Source organism: Saccopteryx bilineata, chromosome 1 (assembly GCF_036850765.1).
Source record: "Saccopteryx bilineata isolate mSacBil1 chromosome 1, mSacBil1_pri_phased_curated, whole genome shotgun sequence".
Taxonomy (NCBI): domain Eukaryota; kingdom Metazoa; phylum Chordata; class Mammalia; order Chiroptera; family Emballonuridae; genus Saccopteryx; species Saccopteryx bilineata.
The window spans coordinates 211,259,036-211,278,024 of NC_089490.1; the positions used below are offsets into that span (position 1 = coordinate 211,259,036).

Consider the following 18,989-nt stretch of genomic DNA (forward strand, 5'->3'; position numbering starts at 1 on the left):
TCCCTGGGCCTGTGCCCGGGAACCCCACGCCTCCTCCTCGCCCTCGCTGCCCACTGCCAGTTGTCTGCCCCGGGACAGCTGCACACCCTCCCACCGCTGGGGGCCCCCTCCCAGCGGTGGGGGTGGGGACCGAGTTGGATCAGCCTTCTGGATTCGAGGAGCTCATGGTGAAGATGGGAGTAATGAAGTTCTCTAGGGGCAAGGGTCGCCTTCCTTCCTTGCTTGGAAGGCTGGGTGTCCCTTTCTCTCAGGCCCCCCGCTTGGACACGGTTCCTCCTCCCTGTAGACCCACGTGAGGGGTTGGGGTTTGAGAAAAGAACCTGCAGTAGGGGTGAAATGTGGAAGTCACAGTCTAGAACGTCCAGTGCGCGCAGAGTGGACTGGGGAGAGGAGGCTTTCGGGACAGGTGCAGCCCCGGGAGAACAGGCGCGCAGGCGCAGCCTCAGGCGCAAACGGTGATCCTGGCTCCACCCTATCCCCTCCAGCGGGCAAATGGGCTGGGTCGAGAGGGGTTGACCGGCCGGGGAGACACTCCATATACGGCCCTGCCCGCGCTACCTGGGCCCGAGCCAGGCCGCTCCTTCTTTGGTCAGTGTAGGGGACCCGGGCGGGGGCCCAGGCCGCGAACCGGCCGGGAGAGAGGTCTCTAGTGCCCAACACCCAAATATGGCTCGAGAAGGGGAGCGACATTCCTACGCGGAGGCGCGGGGGGAGGGGGGAGCGCCCGCGGGCTGTATAAACCTTGAGCGGGGGTACAATCGGCCACCGCAGCGGACAACGTCGAGAGAAGCCTTGCTTCCCTCCCGCGGCGACCAGGGCCCAAGCCGGAGAGCAACAGGTGTAGCCACTCGCCCAGGTAGGGCAGGCATAGGGAGGGAACAGAGGGACAGGATCCAACTAACTCATTTGATCAGACCCAAATCTGCGCCTTGAGCCTCGGTTCTCAGAGGCACACGCTCTTTAAAGAGGAGACAAGCGACAAGCAGCTTTTGGAAACATCTCCAACTTCACATCCCTACTTTGGGCTGCTCTACCTGGCATTTAATGTGTGCCCGGATATATAAAAAGTTTTGTTTTAGTTGCCCCAAAAGCAATTACCTCTTAACTGAGCGCCAGAGCCAAGGGACAGTAAGGACCATGACTTCCTGCGCTCGCCATTAGACGAAAGAGTGCCTCGATTGTCAGTCTGTAATGTCGTGGGGTTCCAGAGTAAGGCATTTCTCCCTGGATGGTGCTTCATGGCCCTTCCCACAGGCTCCTTCCACCCTCACACTCGCTTAGCGAAAGCCAGTATCGCGGCCTTAACCTCCTTCGGCGAGGCCACCGAGGCGCGGTGAGGGTGGGCGCTAGCGCCTGGCTCTTGCAGCAGGTAGCTTGAAGCGGAACACTGTGCCCCTAGGTTCCCGGGATGGAAGAATTCTGTGTGGTCTCAACGACCCTTGTGTCTCTCTCCCAGGCTCAGAGCAGCCCCGAGCCCGGGGAGCGAAACTAGAGATGGTGCCTTCGGCTGTTCTTCTGGCCTGATGCGTGTAACCGGGAGCCTGGGGGTGTCCATAGGTCCCACAAGACAGAGGGTACTCGGGTCGGCGGGGCCTCCTGAACTGACGCGCAATGCATCTACATGGCTTTTCTGTCCTTGCAGAAAACAAACACCATGTGTGACGAAGACGAGACCACTGCCCTCGTGTGCGACAATGGCTCCGGCCTGGTGAAAGCCGGCTTCGCCGGCGACGATGCCCCCAGGGCCGTGTTCCCATCCATCGTGGGCCGCCCTCGCCACCAGGTCAGGCTGAGCCTCCGCGGACGGGACCGGGCCGGGGTTGCCGCGTGGCCCAGCCGCGCCGCCCTGAGCCGAGGTAACGAGTGTTCCGTGTCTCCACTCCGCAGGGCGTCATGGTGGGTATGGGGCAGAAAGATTCCTACGTGGGCGACGAGGCTCAGAGCAAGAGAGGTATCCTGACCCTGAAATACCCCATTGAGCACGGCATCATCACCAACTGGGACGACATGGAGAAGATCTGGCACCATACCTTCTACAACGAACTCCGTGTGGCCCCCGAGGAGCACCCCACCCTGCTCACCGAGGCCCCCCTCAACCCCAAGGCCAACCGCGAGAAGATGACCCAAATCATGTTTGAGACCTTCAACGTGCCCGCCATGTACGTGGCCATCCAGGCTGTGCTGTCCCTCTACGCCTCCGGCCGTACCACGGGTGAGTGCCCGCGGCTGAGCACCACCCCCGCCCCGCAATGCGCGCCTGCTCTCAACGCGAGAGCCCGGGCCGGCCTCGCTCCTACCCAAAGGCGGGCCTGCCGCGGCCCCGCGGCGTGAAGGAAAGCTCTCACTCCTCGTCCTGCCCCCCTCGCAGGCATCGTGCTGGATTCCGGCGACGGCGTCACCCACAACGTGCCCATCTATGAGGGCTACGCCTTGCCGCACGCGATCATGCGCCTGGACCTGGCTGGCCGTGACCTCACGGACTACCTGATGAAGATCCTCACCGAGCGTGGCTACTCTTTTGTAACCACAGGTGAGCGGCGACTGGATCCCCTGGGCGGGCGGGGCGGCGCATGGGCCCCGAGGCCCCGCACTGAAAGCTCCTGTTTGGTTCCTCTCCTCTGCAGCTGAGCGCGAGATCGTGCGCGACATCAAGGAGAAGCTGTGCTACGTGGCCCTGGATTTCGAGAACGAGATGGCCACAGCCGCCTCCTCCTCCTCTCTGGAGAAGAGCTACGAGCTGCCCGACGGACAGGTCATCACCATCGGCAACGAGCGTTTCCGCTGCCCGGAGACGCTCTTCCAGCCTTCCTTCATCGGTGAGCCCCGCCCATCCTCGCCGGTCCCGGCCCGTCCCCCCGGGCCGCGCGCGTCCCGCCACCCTCCGCACCTGCTCACGCTCTCCCCCGCCATCCCCAGGCATGGAGTCGGCGGGCATCCATGAGACCACCTACAACAGCATCATGAAGTGCGACATCGACATCAGGAAGGACCTGTACGCAAACAACGTCATGTCGGGGGGCACCACCATGTACCCGGGTATCGCCGACCGTATGCAGAAGGAGATCACGGCGCTGGCCCCCAGCACCATGAAGATCAAGGTGGGCGGCCGCCCTTGCCCTTGCCCGCGAGTGGGCCTCGGGCTGCGGGCCGCCCCCACCTGACGCAATGTCTTTACAGATCATCGCCCCGCCTGAGCGCAAGTACTCAGTGTGGATCGGCGGCTCCATCCTGGCTTCGCTGTCCACCTTCCAGCAGATGTGGATCACCAAGCAGGAGTACGACGAGGCCGGGCCGTCCATCGTCCACCGCAAATGCTTCTAGACCCCGTGTCCCCACAGCGTGCCCACTCTCCTCAGGACGACAAATCTGCTCACGTGGCAGGCGGCTGACCTCGAGCCGCCGCGCAGCAACTTTCTCTCCAGCAACTCCAGTTGCTGCGGCCGCAAACCGACACAGTGTTTATAACGTGTACATACATTAACTTATTTACCTCATTTTGTTATTTTTAAAACAAAGCCCTGTGGAAGGAAAAGGAAAACTTGAAGCATTAAACTCAGCCATTCTGTTATGCTGCGTCGTTTGTTGTGTTTATTTGACTGGGTGGGGGCGGGGGCGGGGAACCAAGGTGGGGAACCACCTCTTCTTAACGTCACTTTCCACAACACTAAGTACGCTCCTTATAAGACCGTGGTCGGTGTCCCCTCTGGATCGCATCCATTCCCAAACCCTGGCAGGAGCTTCCGGCCGCTGACACGGTGGGTGCTGAGCGGCCCCGCCCACTCAGGCCGGGCGCTGACCGTGGTGCTGAGCCCGGAGCTGCCCGCGGAGCTTTTGGCTCCCCCCACCGCCGCTGTCTTACTGAGTCAGCGTTTTCCACAGAATCTCGAAACCAGATTGAAACCGTTGTTCTACGTTTACTGAACCAGTTTTCATGTGTGTGTGCAGACAATCACTTCCCTTTCCCAGTTGAGAAGGCTTTTTGCTTCATGCCACGTGATGGTGGGTTAGGGAAGCCTCTTCCAGCGCCGAGTTGGGAAAGAACGGCGCCCCGAGGTGGGAAGGGGCGAAGAGTGCCACTGGAGCGCTTCAGAAAGGACCGCATGTGCTAGGCGGAACGACACCCACGTGGCGGTGGGCGGGGGACAGGCGGCCCAGCGAGGCAGTGAAAGAAGAAGAGTTAAACAAGGGAAGACTCCCCCCCACACACACACCTATATACACTTTTATTTTATTTTATTTTATTGACAGAGACAGAGAGAGTCAGGGAGAGGGACAGATAGGGATAGAGAGACAGGAAGGGAGAGAGATGAGAAGCATCAATTCTTTTTTTTTTTTTTTAATTTTTTTTTTGTTTTTATTTATTCATTTTAGAGAGGAGAGAGAGAGAGAGAGAGAGGAGAGACAGAAAGAGAGAAGGGAGGGAGGAGCTGGAAGCATCAACTCCCATATGTGCCTTGACCAGGCAAGCCCAGGTTTTGAACCGGCGACCTCAGCATTTCCAGGTTGACGCTTTATCCACTGCGCCACCACAGGTCAGGCGAGAAGCATTAATTCTTCATTGCAGCTCCTTAGTTGTTCAGTGACCTATATATACTTTTTAATTTTTATTAGATTTTCGCCAGAGAGAAAGGGAGAGAGAGAGAGACAGACAGAAACTTCGATCCATTCCTGTATGTGCCCTGACCAGGGATTAAACTGGCGACCTCATCATTCAGGCAGAATCTGACTTTTTTTTGCTGATAATAAACATGCTTTGGCATATCTGAGCAAACACAACACACATACACCAGCCTGAATAATTCATGCATCCAGCAACCTGGGAAAATATCAGAATCACAGGAGTTAGCTAACTTCCATGTTAAATATTTTTTAACCCAAACTCCACATCACTTAATTAGGATCTAAGTCAAGTATGTAAGGAGGTACTCACCCAATTTTCCCATGATCATCATCTTCAAATGGTTCATGATATTTTAGAACTGACAGAGGTTTTCAATATAATCCGGTAGCATTCTTTTGATACCACCTTTGATATTACTTCTACTGATAACGTAAAAAAATTATGAATTCTGTGGTTTCACTTGAAATGTGCCAGATATGAAAATTTCCTTTTCTGACACTTCTTTGAACAACAATAAACATCCGCATTTTATTAGTGTTCTTTATCTTTCCTGCTCTCCTACTGTAGATATTTAGTAAATTGTATTATGTACGTTAGGCCTGAAAGAGGATTTTTGGTGTGGTGTACTAAAACATGAGTCTTGATTGATTTTAGAGAAAGAGAGGAAGACAACAACATTCATCTGTTTCTGTATGTGCCCTAATGGGGGATCGAACTGGCAACCCTTGCCAATCGGGAGGATCCTCCAACCAACTGAACCATCCAGCCAAGGTTAAAATATGAGTCTTTAAAAAATACGTATACATGTACCTGTGCTGGGTGAGGGGAGAAATCACTAATTCCAGCAGCTCTAAAAGTGTCTGCAGTACCAAGGAAAAAGAAGCCTTGTGTAGCTTGGCGCTAGGAGGAGTAATGTTCTGGTTGGTTCCCCACTGAAAACCTGTCTCAGAATCAGTTTCAGAGCTGTGAGGGAATCAAAAGCAACAAAATATTTCCCCTCCTGACAGCTACAGTGTGCTTCCTTAGCCTTGGCAACAGGGTTTATCCAGGATCTAACTGCTCCTTCTCACAAAAGCTCATTTAATTTTCACCATTTCCCCCACCACACCAAATCTATAGGACTAGTGTCCAGTTAAAGAAAGAAGAAAGGGGAAGAGCTAGTGTGTCGGCACTCAAAGGAGGGGTTAGGATTGAGTGGGAAATGGAAGGATGGGGACTGGGGAACACTTGTGACTCTACTATTCAAACCTTTGGAAGTTTAGAATTAGACCCTGGAATATTGTTACAGAACAAGGGGGCCCACCCACTTGATGCGTAACAGAGCCAAACACTGAACAGGAGTTCTGCAGTGGAGAATTTAAATCAGGGCATCAAGTCAGGAAAACTCTACTTAGAGCTCAAGATCCAACTCCCCACAGGTTCTTATCAAGGCTTTTTAAAGGCAAAGATGTGGGGGGGGTATAGAAGGAGGGGTAGGAGTTAAGGGAGAAGCTGTTTGATTAGTTCTTGTGCAAACCTCAGCGGCTTTCCTTAATCTGATTAATTTGGTTCATGAAGTCATCTTGTCTGGAGTCTTCCTCACTGTGGTTGGGTTACCAGCTAGGTTGAAGAACCAAGATTCTGAAAAATATCTCAAACTTGTGCATCCATGATGTTATTTTTAAATCAAAGGGCAGAAAGTAACCATCTTGTGACCACTGTTTTGTTTAAGCTCTTGTTATTTCGTGTTTAGCTACTTTTTTCTATTATCTCAAGTAAAGTGTACTTTTAAACATATTTTTTTCTGGAACTTGCTTTACAGGTAGGGCTCTAAGACATGACTGATACACTTTCTTTTTGACCACAAGTTACGTGACAACAAAAGCAAATGGAAGTTTAGTTAAAGCCTATACTACTTATATCTCTACACTCCTTCCTCTATACCTAAACATGTTTACGATTAACAGCTGGTTTCAATATCCGAGTTCCTGTCACCTATAACTGTTCCTGACCCAACACCCTTCACCTGGCAGAACTCACAGGGTCTATTAAATTACTTCATTGACCACATACTATGTGAAATGTACAGAGAAGGCTGGATATGGGTCCATCCTTAGCAGTTCGCTGTCACTATTCCCACCATCACCAGGCATTTATGCCTTGACTCTGATGACCACAAAGCTTGGTCATCAGAGAAGGTAGGAGCTGGTGGCTTGAGGCAGGCAGGGCCCACCCTGGACTGTGGGTCACTAGCTGCTGTGAACATCGTGACTGTTTGACAGCTTGTTCAGCCACTTGCTGCTACAAGGACTTTCTCCCCCTTCACCCACCCCCTCACAGCATTGTTTTCTGACGAGGCTGGATGGGATCAAGATACTGATACTTATGGAAAAACATATCCTTCATTGTGTTCAAGGAGGCCTGCCTTGAGGTTGGCGTTAGGGGCAGAATGATACCATCTCTCACTCGGAGTGCCCCAGCCCTGAGGACTGGAGATGAAAATGGGCTCATGCCACACTGGCACTGCCCATGTGAACACTTGTGTAGCCAGCCTACCTGCCTGCCTGCCTGCCTCCATCCCTTCCCTTTTTGTCTCATTTCTGTTGCTTTCATTCCCTTTGTACCCTGCACTGTCCTTTGGAAGGCAGTCACTTTAACACTGTTGATGTGTCATAGTCCTGAGGAGTTACTGAAAGCTGACGATCCCTGCCTCAGCCATGGCTCTCGGCACATAGGCAAGAAAATTGGCCTTTAATGGTACTCTAGTTAGGTAGGCAGCACCGTGGGGACACAGGATTAAAGACCCACCTGTGTCCTCATTATCCATAGCCAGAGCCACTCTTCCAAGCAAGCCATGGGTTCCACCTTCCAATGGCAGTATCAGCATCAGGTGGCAAAGGCAGCTGGCAGTTAGCTGGATGTGAAGAAAGAACATTGGCGGCGGCGGTGGGAGGGGGGGTCACCAAGAAGGGAAGCTGGAGGACCCATCACTGGGTGAAGGAGCCCTGAGCCTACTAACTGACCCTGACCCCCCTTATCAGTTTCTTAATAACTTTTCCTTATATTGAACAGTTTCTGGGGGTGATGAGTGAACATAAGAAAGACTGTGAAAGATGCTAAAATGATGTTGCTGGTTCTCATAGGTATTAATAGAACCAGGATTATCTTTTGCATGATAATCACTGGGCTTTCCTAAACCTCATTACTATGCAGAGTTTCTGGTCCCTGGGCTGGCCTCCGGGCTAGTGGGTTCCTGTGGATCAGGGGTCCCCAAACTTTTTACACAGGGGGCCAGTTCACTGTCCCTCAGACTGTTGGAGGGCCGGACTATAAAAAAAACTATGAACAAATCCCTATGCACACTGCACATATCTTATTTTAAAGTAAAAAAACAAAATGGGAACAAATACAATATTTAAAATAAAAAACAAGTAAATTTAAATCAAGAAACTGACCAGCATTTCAATGGGAACTATGGGCCTGCTTTTGGCTAATGAGATGGTCAATGTGCTCCTTTCATTGACCACCAATGAAAGAGGTGCCTCTTCCGGAAGTGCAGCGGGGGGCCGGATAAATGGCCTCAGGGGGCTGCATGTGGCCCGTGGGCCATAGTTTGGGGACCCCTGCTGTGGATCCTGGGGAAAATGGCAGCTATAATATCATGCAGTTGCTTCCTGATCTCACGCTGTCTTCCCTAATTGTCTTCAGGGCACCTGCATTAGGTTTCCGTGGCTGCTCTAACAGATCACCATCAACTAGGTGGCTTAAAACAACAGCACTTATTTTTTAAATAGTTATACAGGCAAAAAGTACAAGATCAAAGTGCTGGCAGGGTTGGTTTCTTTTGAGGACTCTCTTCTTGGCTTGTAGACGACCAACTTCTCCTTGTGTCCTCACTTCTACCCCCCTCCCTCCATGTCTGAGTCCACATTTCCTTCTCAGAGAGCACCAGTCATGTTGGATTAAAGACTACATGCTGGCCCTGGCCGGTTTGCTCAGTGGTAGAGTGTCGGCCTGGTGTGCAGGAGTCCCGGGTTCAATTCCCAGCCAGGGCACACAGGAGAAGCGCCCATCTGCTTCTCCACCCCTCCCCCTCTCCTTCCTCTCTGTCTCTCTCTTTCCCTCCCACAGCCAAGGATCCATTGGAGCAAAGATGGCCCGGGCACTGAGGATGGCTCTATGGCCCCTGCCTCAGGTGCTAGAATGGCTCTGGTTGCAACAGAGCAGTGCCCCAGATGGGCAGAGCATCGCCCCCTGGTGGGCATGCTGGGTGGATCCCGGTCAGGCGCATGCGGGAGTCTGTCTGACTGCCTCCCTGTTTCCAACTTCAGAAAATTACAAAAATACAAAAAAAAAAAAAAAAAAAAAAAAAGACTGCATTTTAACTTAATTACTTTTTAATTCTCTCTCCAAATACAGTCACATTTTGAGGTATTGAAGGTTAAGGACTGCAACATATAAATTTGGCTAGGGAATGTAATTTAGCCCATAACAGGGGCAACAATTTCTCAACCCACTATCGTACCTAAGATGCCACCATTAACAATTCACTGTCATAGGCCATGCACCTCCTATGTCAATATTGTAGCTTATGCTAAAAGAAGCACTTTCACACCCATTAACTCATTTTATCTTATAAGGTAGCCAGGGCATGAATTATCATTCCATTTTCATAAATGATAAAATTGAGTCTTTAAGACTGAGTGACTTGCCTAAGTTTATAAATCAATGAAAGTGGTGGAGAAAAAGACTTGGACTTATAACTCTTGACACTATCCTTTTATTTTCTACCTTGATGTATCCTTACATTTCAGTCATATTTCCTGTAAACGGCATATGGCTGAATAGCTCTTCCAGCTTGACAATTTTGTCTTTAATTGAAACAGTTGGTCCATTTATATTTAATGTAATGACTGATATATTTGGATTTAAATTTATCATTTTATTTTGTGCTATTATTCCAACCTGTTTAAAATCTAAAATTGTTCAATACTTTCACTTTTCTTGCACAATATGAGACCCTTTGAAAACTGGGAATTTACTGAATTACCTTCTCCCTGGAGTGTCACATGTTTTCATCTTATCTTTTTAAACCCATAGATATAATTATTTGTTATAGACCAGTCACAATTGTAATCTCCTTAAGATATCATAACTGTTTTATACAGTTTAAATTTCCTTGTAGATTAACAATGACCTTTGCTCACTCTTTCTCCTGGGTCTCTTCCATGTGGGGTCATTTCCCTTATGCTTGAAGCACAGGCTTTAGAATGCCCTGTTGGGAGGGTCTGTTGGTTGCAAAATCTCAGTTTTGTTTTCCTGTATATATCTCATTCTTGAAAGATATTTTTTTAGAATACAGAATTCCTGGGTTGCAGTTATTTCTTTTGGCATATTGACAGTGCCATCACTGCTGAGTGCTATCATGACAGTTGAGAAATCAACAGTCAGCTTGTTCTTTTTTTTGGGGGGGGGTGTTGGGGAAGAAAGAGAGAGACAGATAGACAGGAACATCAATCTGTTCCTGTGTGTGTCCTGACTGGGGATCAAACTGGCAACCTCTGTGCTTCAGGATGATGCTCTAACCAACTGAGCTACCTCGCCAGGGCAGACCTCAGGTTTCAAACAGGTGACCTCAGTATTCCAGGTCAAGGCTCTATCCACTGTGCTATCACTAATTCAGGCACTTTGACTCAATCTATTGTTAAACCTTTCTGTTCAGTTTTTAATTTGTGTTACTGAATTTTTTACTTTAATAAATTTTTAGAAATTCCATTTCATTCTTTTTCAAAATCAACCAGGTCATATTTTTACAGTTTTCTGTAGATATTTGTTAACTTGCCTCTTACTCTTTAAAAGAGCAAGCACAGTTTTTTAATAATGTGAATCTAATAATCCCAGTAGCTTAAGTCTTGGAGTTTGTTTCTCCTATCTGTTGTTTTGGTTCTTACTCATACTACCTTGTTTCCGTGTGTACCTAGCAGTGTCATGTTCATTGTCACTGAAGAATCACATTTAGACTGATGGTCTCTTCAGACAGGATTTGTATGTGCTTCTCTACTAATGTGAGATAATGCTCAAGGAAATTCACAGCCCAAGATCGCTTGGTCCCCCAGGTGCTGTGAATTTGAGCTGCAGATATACATGAGGACTCAGCTTGTGTTTACAGTTCCCCAGAAATCGGCACCCCACATCACCACCACGTGCTCAGTGCCACAGCAGCTGCTTTTCAGACCCTTGAGTGGCAGTGTGGGGCAGGGGATACTTCTGGCTCACTCCTCCGCTCTACCCTGTGGTGTAACCCTCAGTTCCCACTTTCCTGTTGGGAGGCCCCAAGCTTTACAAAGTGGTTATTAAATTCCACGTAGGAGGTCATCAAGCTAAAGCAAACACAGCACAAGAGCTGTTCCTACAACCACTGCACCTCTGGCTTCCCTTAGGCTATGGCCCAGGGATTCTTCTTGACTGTCCTGTAGGATATTTAAAATACTTTGGCTCTTTTAGTTGTTTTCCACAGGAGTGTTGATTTGGAGAATTTCTCCTGTCATATTCCCTAAAAATGGGACTTGGTATCTCTTATGTTTCAGATTTCACTTTAGCTACTCCTGAAAAAAAGCTCCAAACTCATACACAGGTTCAAGGAATTTTGCCCATATGTGCTGGTCTTGAAAATATCCCCAAGATCACAGGCACCAGCTGGGAGGATGAGGTGCCTTGAGCCCTTGCAGTCCAATGCTAATGTGCCATGTGTCACCAGGGATCAGCTGAACCATGGGAGAAAAAAAGAAGGGCAAAAGGGACAAGATAAGCAGGTTAAAGTGACAAATTGCCACAACTGCTTCTGTGGGTGGGATGATAGGTCATTTTTTCTGCCCTTTTTATCTTTAATATTTTTTGCAGCCTTCCCCCCCCAAGATATATGTTATTAAAAATATTAAAGTGAACAATAAAAAAGATAAATAAACATAAAAGGTCCCGCTCTCCCAGCAGCCATTAATGGTGTTTTAGTGGCAGGGATGTGTTTGGGCAGATCATTCCTTTGTGACCCAGCCTATGACCACAGACTGGGCTCCTGGGGCAGGAGGACGGCCGTGCCATGCAGGATCCCAACATGGCACCTGCTAGAAGGAGCTAAACTTCCTTTTTTCAATTGTCTGCTCTGAGCTCCAGAAGACAGTGTGGGAAGAAGAACTCTGGGGTCCCTGAGACTGAGTTCTAGTTCTGGTCTCCTGATGAGGCTGGATTTCTCTCTGATACAAACAGGAGGACCAGCTTGTCACTGGTCCCTTTTTCTCTGACAGTTTGTGGTTCTGCCCTCCTCACTGTACCTGGTGGAAAAATGGGTACTGAAGGCAGAGCCATTCTGTTGCAGCTCAGGATGCAGGACAAAGGGGTCAACTGGGAGATGGCAAGGCTCGAGGGCTACTGAAGAGTCCACACCCAAGTTCTCTGTGAAGTTCTGCAAAGGGTCCACCTGACACTGCGCCCTTCCTAAACCAGAGGGTTCAAAACTCTCCCTCTGTCCCTCCATCCTGCCTGCTTATCAACACATATTTCTTGAATATCTTTTCTATTGCAGGCACCGAGAGGAACTGTGTGGAACGTTTGACTCTACTTGAACTTCTCCAATAAGTGCTTAAAAAGGATGCCTAGTATCTGTCACACTTGTCTCTGGAAGGTTCTCTGGAATCTGGGTCTCCTTCTGGTTTTGTGTCAGGCCCCTGAGGCTCAGAGCCCGTAGGCAGAGAGGAGGGCCATGGGGTAGAGGCAGGCCGCAGGTGGACTGTATGCTCAGGTGACCAGGAATGCCACCAAGGTGGAGCCTGCCGTCTGTCTGTGTCGCTTGGGTGATGCTATATGTTTCTCCCTCCATCACCAGGCGGTGGAGGCCAGGAACTTGAAAGCTGGGATGTCAGCACCTTTGAAGTTACAGGAAGCCTCTGTCATGTGGGCACGCACACCGGTCCAGTCTGGGCTGGGAGAGGGTGAGTGAGGCTTACCCTATACTTGCACTGCCATACCCCAGACCCAGACCCCTGCTGGGTGGCTATATTTTTTCCAAAGGGCAACCCAGGCACCGCCAGGCAAACAGATTTGTTCCAACCACAGGAGAACACAGCCAGGGAAGTGTCCTTCTCCTTCCCCCATCTTCCTGGTTATCCAAGGACACAGCTGGGGAAGCTGTCCTCAGCCTGGGACATCCAGACAACCCAATATCTAGTCTTGATTATTCTTAAGATCATTTTCACCCCACTCTTGCCTTGCTATGGGCACACCTGCCATCATCAACTAATTTGCTGGCTTCTTCAGCAAACATTTACTGAGCACCAGCCCTGTGCCAGAAAAGTCAAGTTCTCTGTCCTCGGGCTGATCAAACAATAGCACAAATCTGTAAATCTGCAAATCTGACACGTGCTGTGACATTGGGCCATGGCCTATGACAAGATAGAATAAACCAAGGGTGGCGGGCAGTCCGGAGCAAGTGGAGGGTGAGGTGCACTTGAAAGGTCAGTAGGAATTAGCAGGCAAAGCAGGAAGGAACCACCTCTGCGAGGCCAGGTGGGGACGTGGGTGCGGCAGGGAGAAGGGGGGTGAGGAGGATGCAGAGGGAGGCAGTCTGAGCAGACCCATCATTGCTGGGTATATATATTTTCTTTATTCCAAGAGCAATGATGAGAAAGAGAGAGAGAGAGAGAGAGAGAGAGAGAGAAGCTGGCATCACGGAGGCAGGAGGGAGAACTCCATGGCAGCTCTCAAGTCTCTGACTCACATTCAGATCTTCAACGAAACATGAGGTCCTGGTAGCCTATAAGCATGGCTGGTGAGGGAACCAGGGACAGCTGGTAGGGAGCAGAGCAGGCCTGCCCCCCCCCCCCACCGAGCTGGGGGCGTGGCCTGGGCTGCAGTCCTTTTCTTCCTCTCAGTGCGTTCCACGGAGCTGGCAGGATGGTCATCAGCACTGGAATGTTCTCTGTAGAAAGTGCACAGCACCACAGGAGAACGAGAGCTAGTGGCCCTTAGGCATTTCCTCCATCGCAGGCTGTGACGCAGTTGCTTACACAGTAAACGGGCCTTAGAGAAGCCTGCCGCGCCTAGTACAGCTCTACCCTTCTGCTCTGAGAACTCGAGCATGGTGGTCTGGGAAGGGGAAACTGGGAGGGCGGGGAAGAGGAAAGGGAGGGGAGGAGGTACAGAAGAGGGGTGGAAGAGAGGAAAAGGGCAGAGGGGGAAGGGGAAGGGAAGAAGGGGGAAGGGAGAAAAGGGATGGGGCGGAGGAGGAGGAAAAGGGAGGGGAGGGAGGAGGGGAGGAGGGGAGGAGGCCGCAGCTGTCTGCCAGCCCTGCCGCCTGCCTGCCACCCAGTGAGTCATGGTACTAGTTCCCAGCGCCTGCCTCTATTTTTATATCAGTGCCTGCTCATATCTGACTCGTTTAATAAGCCTTCCAACTGTGGAAGAGAATCTGATGGCAGAAGATGAGGACCGAAGGAATCATTTAGAAGTCTAAATAGGAAATATAAAACAATCCTTCTCTCTTACTAGGAGATCTGCAGCTTTTTAATAACCAGGCATTTAAGCTGCTGCTGCAGGAAGGTGTGAAGATGCCAGAGCCCCGCAGCAGTAACGACTAGGGAGCGAGCCCAGAGTCAGCCAGAACAGCAGCCTGGCCTTTGGCACCCGGGGGTGGTGGCGGCTGCAGGAGGGGCTCAGGGAAGCTGTGCTAATAGGCACTTCAGTGTGACACCAGGCCTAACAAGGCTCCTCGGCAAAGAGCAGGAAGGCTGCCACTATCACACTGAGTAGAGTGGCCAACAGATGGTCAGAAATAAATATAAGCGCCAGGAACCTGGCAGTCAGATGCCCTGGGCCACCATCCTATAAGTCAGGTTACCCTGTGTAAATTGTTTGATGGCTTTGCGCCTCAGTTTCCTCATCTGTGAGAGGGGGTCGTGTGTCCGGCCATGTGACATTCGAGAATTGTGACAAACTGGAGTTGCTGTCTCCATGTTTATTGTGGGGAGGAAGCTGTAGACCTCCTGTTTCCTCTTGTTGTCCATGAGAAGAAGAGCACTTTCCCCCACTCCACGTACCTCCTAGAGAGTTAGTGTTGCTCTTTCCTTGGTCTGTGATGGGTACACAGGTACACAGCCTTTCTGAGGTCACTGGCAGGGGTCAAGAGGTGTTCTGCCACGTGCCTTTGAACCTATCTGGGGCTCAGCACCTCACCTGGAAAAAGCAGACAGCTTGGATGATCTCCAAGGTGACGCTCCTCCTCAGAGTTCCTGTGCCCTCAACAACATGCCTTTTTGGTGCATCTAATTAGGAGACTGCTGTTTGCGTTCAGGCTCCTGAAGTTAACCTGTTTGCATCACATGAAAAGGTGAATGCTGATTGATGCCTTAGAGGGACTGAGAAGAGGAAATTAGTATTTACTCTTGCTGGGAGGCAGGGTGTGCTTTGTAAGGGGTGGATAGCTAGAGCCAGTGTGTCCGCTGTGCCCTCAGGTTGGACACCAGCCCCGCTGTTCTCTCCAGTTCCCAGGCCTGCTGGAGAAGAGACAGGAGCAGCTCTGGTCTCTCTTGAGGAAGAATCCTCACATTCAGACCCAGGGCTCAGGGGCTGCTGAGGTCCAGAGAGGCTGAGCTGCTGACCCCACACGGCTTCGAGCACCCTGAGGGTCACACCTACAGGACAGGCGCCTGGCCACTGGCACAGGCTTCTCCTTTCTGAGGACTCCCAGGACAGGCAGCTGTCTGCCTCTTCATACACTATACCTGACCCTAGAAGGAAACAGAGGGACACTGACAAGTGGCCTGATTTTGTTTTCCCCTTTCTCCTTGGACAAGTAAGGATGGCCTTCAATCCAAAACTTTAAAGCCTAGAGTGACTGTGGTGGGCTCTGGAAGAGAGACTAGAGCATCCAGACCCTGCTAGGAGGACAAGGGGCCAGCTAGACTCAGGGCACATGCTGTCCCTCTTCCCTTCCCCCAACTCTGAGCACTGTGGAAGGAGCCTGAGGCCCCATTCCCTTAGACTTTGCCTCTCTGTGCCTCAGGCGCCTGGCTCCAACATGCCAAGGAGCTCACCCCTCAGTATACACCTCCATTTTTCCTGAGCAGAGCCTGTGAGTACCTGCCCTTGGCCCAAGACAGATCGCGATGTGCCAACACCAGAGGCACGGCAACCTGACCTTGAACTGCTGGGATACATACCCCCAGGCCCCCGATGCCTTGGGTCTTGTTCATTTCAGGTGCACCCTGAGAGCTGTGGCCGAGCCCCCTGATAATGTGGCTCCTGGTGCCACCCTGTTCCTTCCATAGGGTCTGGTCCACCAGCCAGTCTCATGAACTGGGCTGAGATCGTCCCTCTGTGGCTAAGGAGCAGTCAGCTCAAGAGAAAAGCTAGAAGTGTTTCCATTTCACAGATTTGGAAAACAAGGCTGAGAGTTGGTCATAGAACTCTAAGCTACTGTTGCATCAGGAAGCCCCTGTTTCTAGCTTGCTACTTTCTCCAGAGCCATAGAATGCCTAGGGGTGGGGTGGGGGGTGATTCAGGGATGAGGTGGTAGAAGTGTGGGGAAGCCTGTGGCAATCCTGCAAAGATGAAAGGGGGCCTTTTCCCTCTAGAGCCCAGCTATCAGAATCAGCATTGAGGACAGAGCCTTGCATTTTCCTTCATCAGGTTTCTAACTTTTCTCTCTTCAGGTGGCCTCTACTCACTCTCTGCGCCTGCTCATTCATTTCCTGGGCTCCTTTGCATCTGAGAGCACAGGGAGGGCTGAGCCACAGCCCAGGCTATGGAGCCTGGAGCAGGAGAAGGATGTGGGGACAGAGCAGCCTTTCTGGGCTGGGCTCACTGTGACAGCTGGGCCGCATACCTGCCATTCCCCCCAGCACGCTCATCCTCTTAATATAGGGCGCCACTGGCACACCCAGGCAGGGGTCCTCTGGCTCTGGGGCATGACGCCTTGCTGCTTTAGGGCAAGGCCAATGGGGACATGCTGGGCTGGTGTCAGCTTTCTTCCTCTCCTTGCATGGCCAGGACCCGGAGCTTGCCTTCTGATTTGTGTGTATTATTAGGTCCCAGGGACTCCTACAGCCATGGGTGAGCCTCTGAGGGTGGGGACAAATTCAGTCTGAAGCGGCACCTGAACTTCCTCTGGCATCAGAGAGTAGGCCCACTGCCTCCTCCAGGCACAAGGAAGAAGGTGCCTTTGCTGTTTTCAGTGCCTTTTCTTGCAGTCCCTCCACTGCCTGTGTGTTCACACAATGGGGGTGGGGAGCTGCCTTGCTCAACCGCTCCTTCCGGTACCTCCCCCCCTCAGTGGTTCGTTTCTGTTCTATAAAGTAACCTAGTTCATGGCTGACAGGGGCTTAATTGCTTTCTCTCCCTGGTAGCATATGGGCATGTTTATTGGGGCGGTTAATGCCACAGCTCTACAAGGAGAGTTAATTTTGGAAATGGCGACCACACTGCCCAGGAGGCCTGCCTGGGGGCCAGAGGGCACTATGGGGCAAGCTGTGACAGGGAGGAACACACACTGTCTGCTCTTTATGCCCAACACCATCTGACAATGACTGGCAGAAGGAGAAAGGCTGTGCAGGCTGTGCACCAAGGTGATGGCAAGTGACAAGTGACAGGCAGGTATCTTTAGGCAACTGGAGAAGAAGAGGTAGACCCCTCCTCTCTGCCTTCTGCCAAGGACAGCGAGCCTGCCCCTGGCTCTTGGGGGACTTGGAGCAAAGGCCAAGCTTTCCGAGCAGGTGTGGCATAATTTTAGTATAACTATTTATTTTAATTATGATTATTATTTTACTGGGCTGAGAATTTTTGTCTTCAACCTCCTTCCCGGGCCGCGTCAGCCTCATGAGCTGCGAGATGAATTATGTGTGAGCACAATCTACAAAGAGCAGCACCTAAAAATGTTCCAGAACAAGATGTTACCAGACTCATGAAAAAGCATTTATTATAAAACAGCAGCTCCCACTAACTTCTCCAGGTTTTGTCTTCTTTAGGAGTTGACTCAATTGAGTGTGCCTCCTTCTTGGAAGCCCTGTCAGAATTTTCCACCAATTTGGACCTTGGTCATCACACTCAAGCCCCGATTTGAGCAACGTGGGGAGAGTTGGTCATCAAAGCCAATCCCTGCGAAGCGACTGGAGAAGCTTCGTCTGCTGTGTGGGAGGAAACATCTCGATGTGAACCCTTGACAAGGACCTTTTCCTACCTGGGATATATCGGCGTGGTGCTGCGGTCCTAGCAGCTACCTTTCCCCAAAGCAGGCATCGCCAGGCCAATCCCTTTGCCCATCCTTACAACCTTTGGCTGCCCCCACCTCCTCTGATGTCCAGGCCAACTTGACTTGGGGACAGTCCCTCCATGATTCAGTACTCTCCACTCCAGCCCTTACCTTCTGCATCTGTAAAATAAGGGGCATAACAGTGACCTCCAGGATCCCTGTTTGCCCCAGAGTCACCATTCAGAGCTTCAGGACTTCCAAATGTATCTTGGCCAGTGGTAGTAGATTACACCCCTCCACCCACCTCTTCCAGAAGCTCTGATGTCCTCCTCCCCGGGTTACAGCACCCCGCCTCTGGAGTGAGTTAATTCAGGCCTGTCCCTTTGTGCTCTGCCAGCCGAGGGACCTCAGGCTCAGGCCAGTCTGTGTGCTGTGACAAAGAGGGTGAAAAATGCCCCTTACAGTGATTGGGTAGTATAGGTCATGAATCCTATGTGAGATCTCGGGTAGTTCACTCCCAACCCTGCTGCTTCCTTGTCAATAAACTGAGAAAAATATTTGCAGAAATACTGTGAGGATTGATGTGATGGAGTCCGCATAGCCTCAGCGGGGCGTGAGGTGCATAGCAGCCACTCAGCGACTGCTGGAAGCTGTCACTGTTATTGAAAGGACAAGGCCAAGACCACAAGCATACATACCCCTGCCTCTCTGCTCTTGTCTCAGATTGGGGCGAATCGGGCAAACCAAGCTCCTCCCTTGTTCCCTTGGAAGCAGACAAGGCTACAGTGATGTGGTTGGCAGAAGAGCCTACAAAGAGGTCCATGTTCTAATCTCCAGAATCCTTTTCCTGTTACCTTCTATGGCAACAGAGACTTTGTGGACGTGACTAAGGCAACAGCCTTGAGTTGAGGAGGTTGACCTGGGTGATCTGAGTAGACCCATTGTAATCACAAGAGCCCTTATGAGAGGGAGCAGGGGGTCAGAGTCAGAGAGGATATGTACTGATGGGAGCTGAGGTAGTGTCACTGCAGAAGGGAACGTGAGCCTTGGACTGCAGGCAGCCTCTGAGAAGGTGGACCCCCCCCCCAGATCCCCCAGAGGGCACCGGCAGCCCAGCAGATACCTTGACTTGCGATCCATGTCAGACTTCTT

The 18,989-nt window shown here is 51.0% G+C and overlaps 1 protein-coding gene and 1 long non-coding RNA gene across 3 annotated transcripts in view; one reads left to right on the forward strand and one right to left on the reverse strand.

The window, feature by feature from the left end:
• The window catches only part of LOC136308019 (uncharacterized), a 172,941-nt gene that overhangs the window by 130,268 nt on the left and 23,684 nt on the right, over window positions 1-18,989 (reverse strand). The gene's annotated exons all lie outside the window — the stretch shown is intronic.
• On the forward strand, window positions 709-3,568 carry ACTA1 (actin alpha 1, skeletal muscle). 2 transcript variants are annotated; one of them, XM_066234952.1, is made up of 7 exons: window positions 709-838; window positions 1,643-1,783; window positions 1,888-2,212; window positions 2,369-2,530; window positions 2,625-2,816; window positions 2,917-3,098; window positions 3,178-3,568. In XM_066234952.1, exons 2-7 carry the CDS (start codon window positions 1,655-1,657, stop codon window positions 3,319-3,321), a joined length of 1,134 nt encoding a protein of 377 aa, XP_066091049.1. In that variant the 5' UTR covers window positions 709-838; window positions 1,643-1,654; the 3' UTR covers window positions 3,322-3,568. The 2 variants fall into 2 exon arrangements, with proteins under 2 accessions (XP_066091049.1, XP_066091040.1); XM_066234943.1 differs by having other exon boundaries at window positions 710-856.

What these genes read in the sequence shown, in the direction of transcription:
- ACTA1 (XM_066234952.1), top strand. Translation starts at nt 1,655, where the DNA reads ATGTGTGACGAAGACGAGACCACTGCCCTCGTGTGCGACAATGGCTCC. An exon ending in CGCCTCCGGCCGTACCACGG is followed by an intron (nt 2,213 to 2,368) that starts GTGAGTGCCCGC and finishes CCCCCCTCGCAG; the next exon opens with GCATCGTGCTGGATTCCGGC. An exon ending in CTTCCAGCCTTCCTTCATCG is followed by an intron (nt 2,817 to 2,916) that starts GTGAGCCCCGCC and finishes CGCCATCCCCAG; the next exon opens with GCATGGAGTCGGCGGGCATC.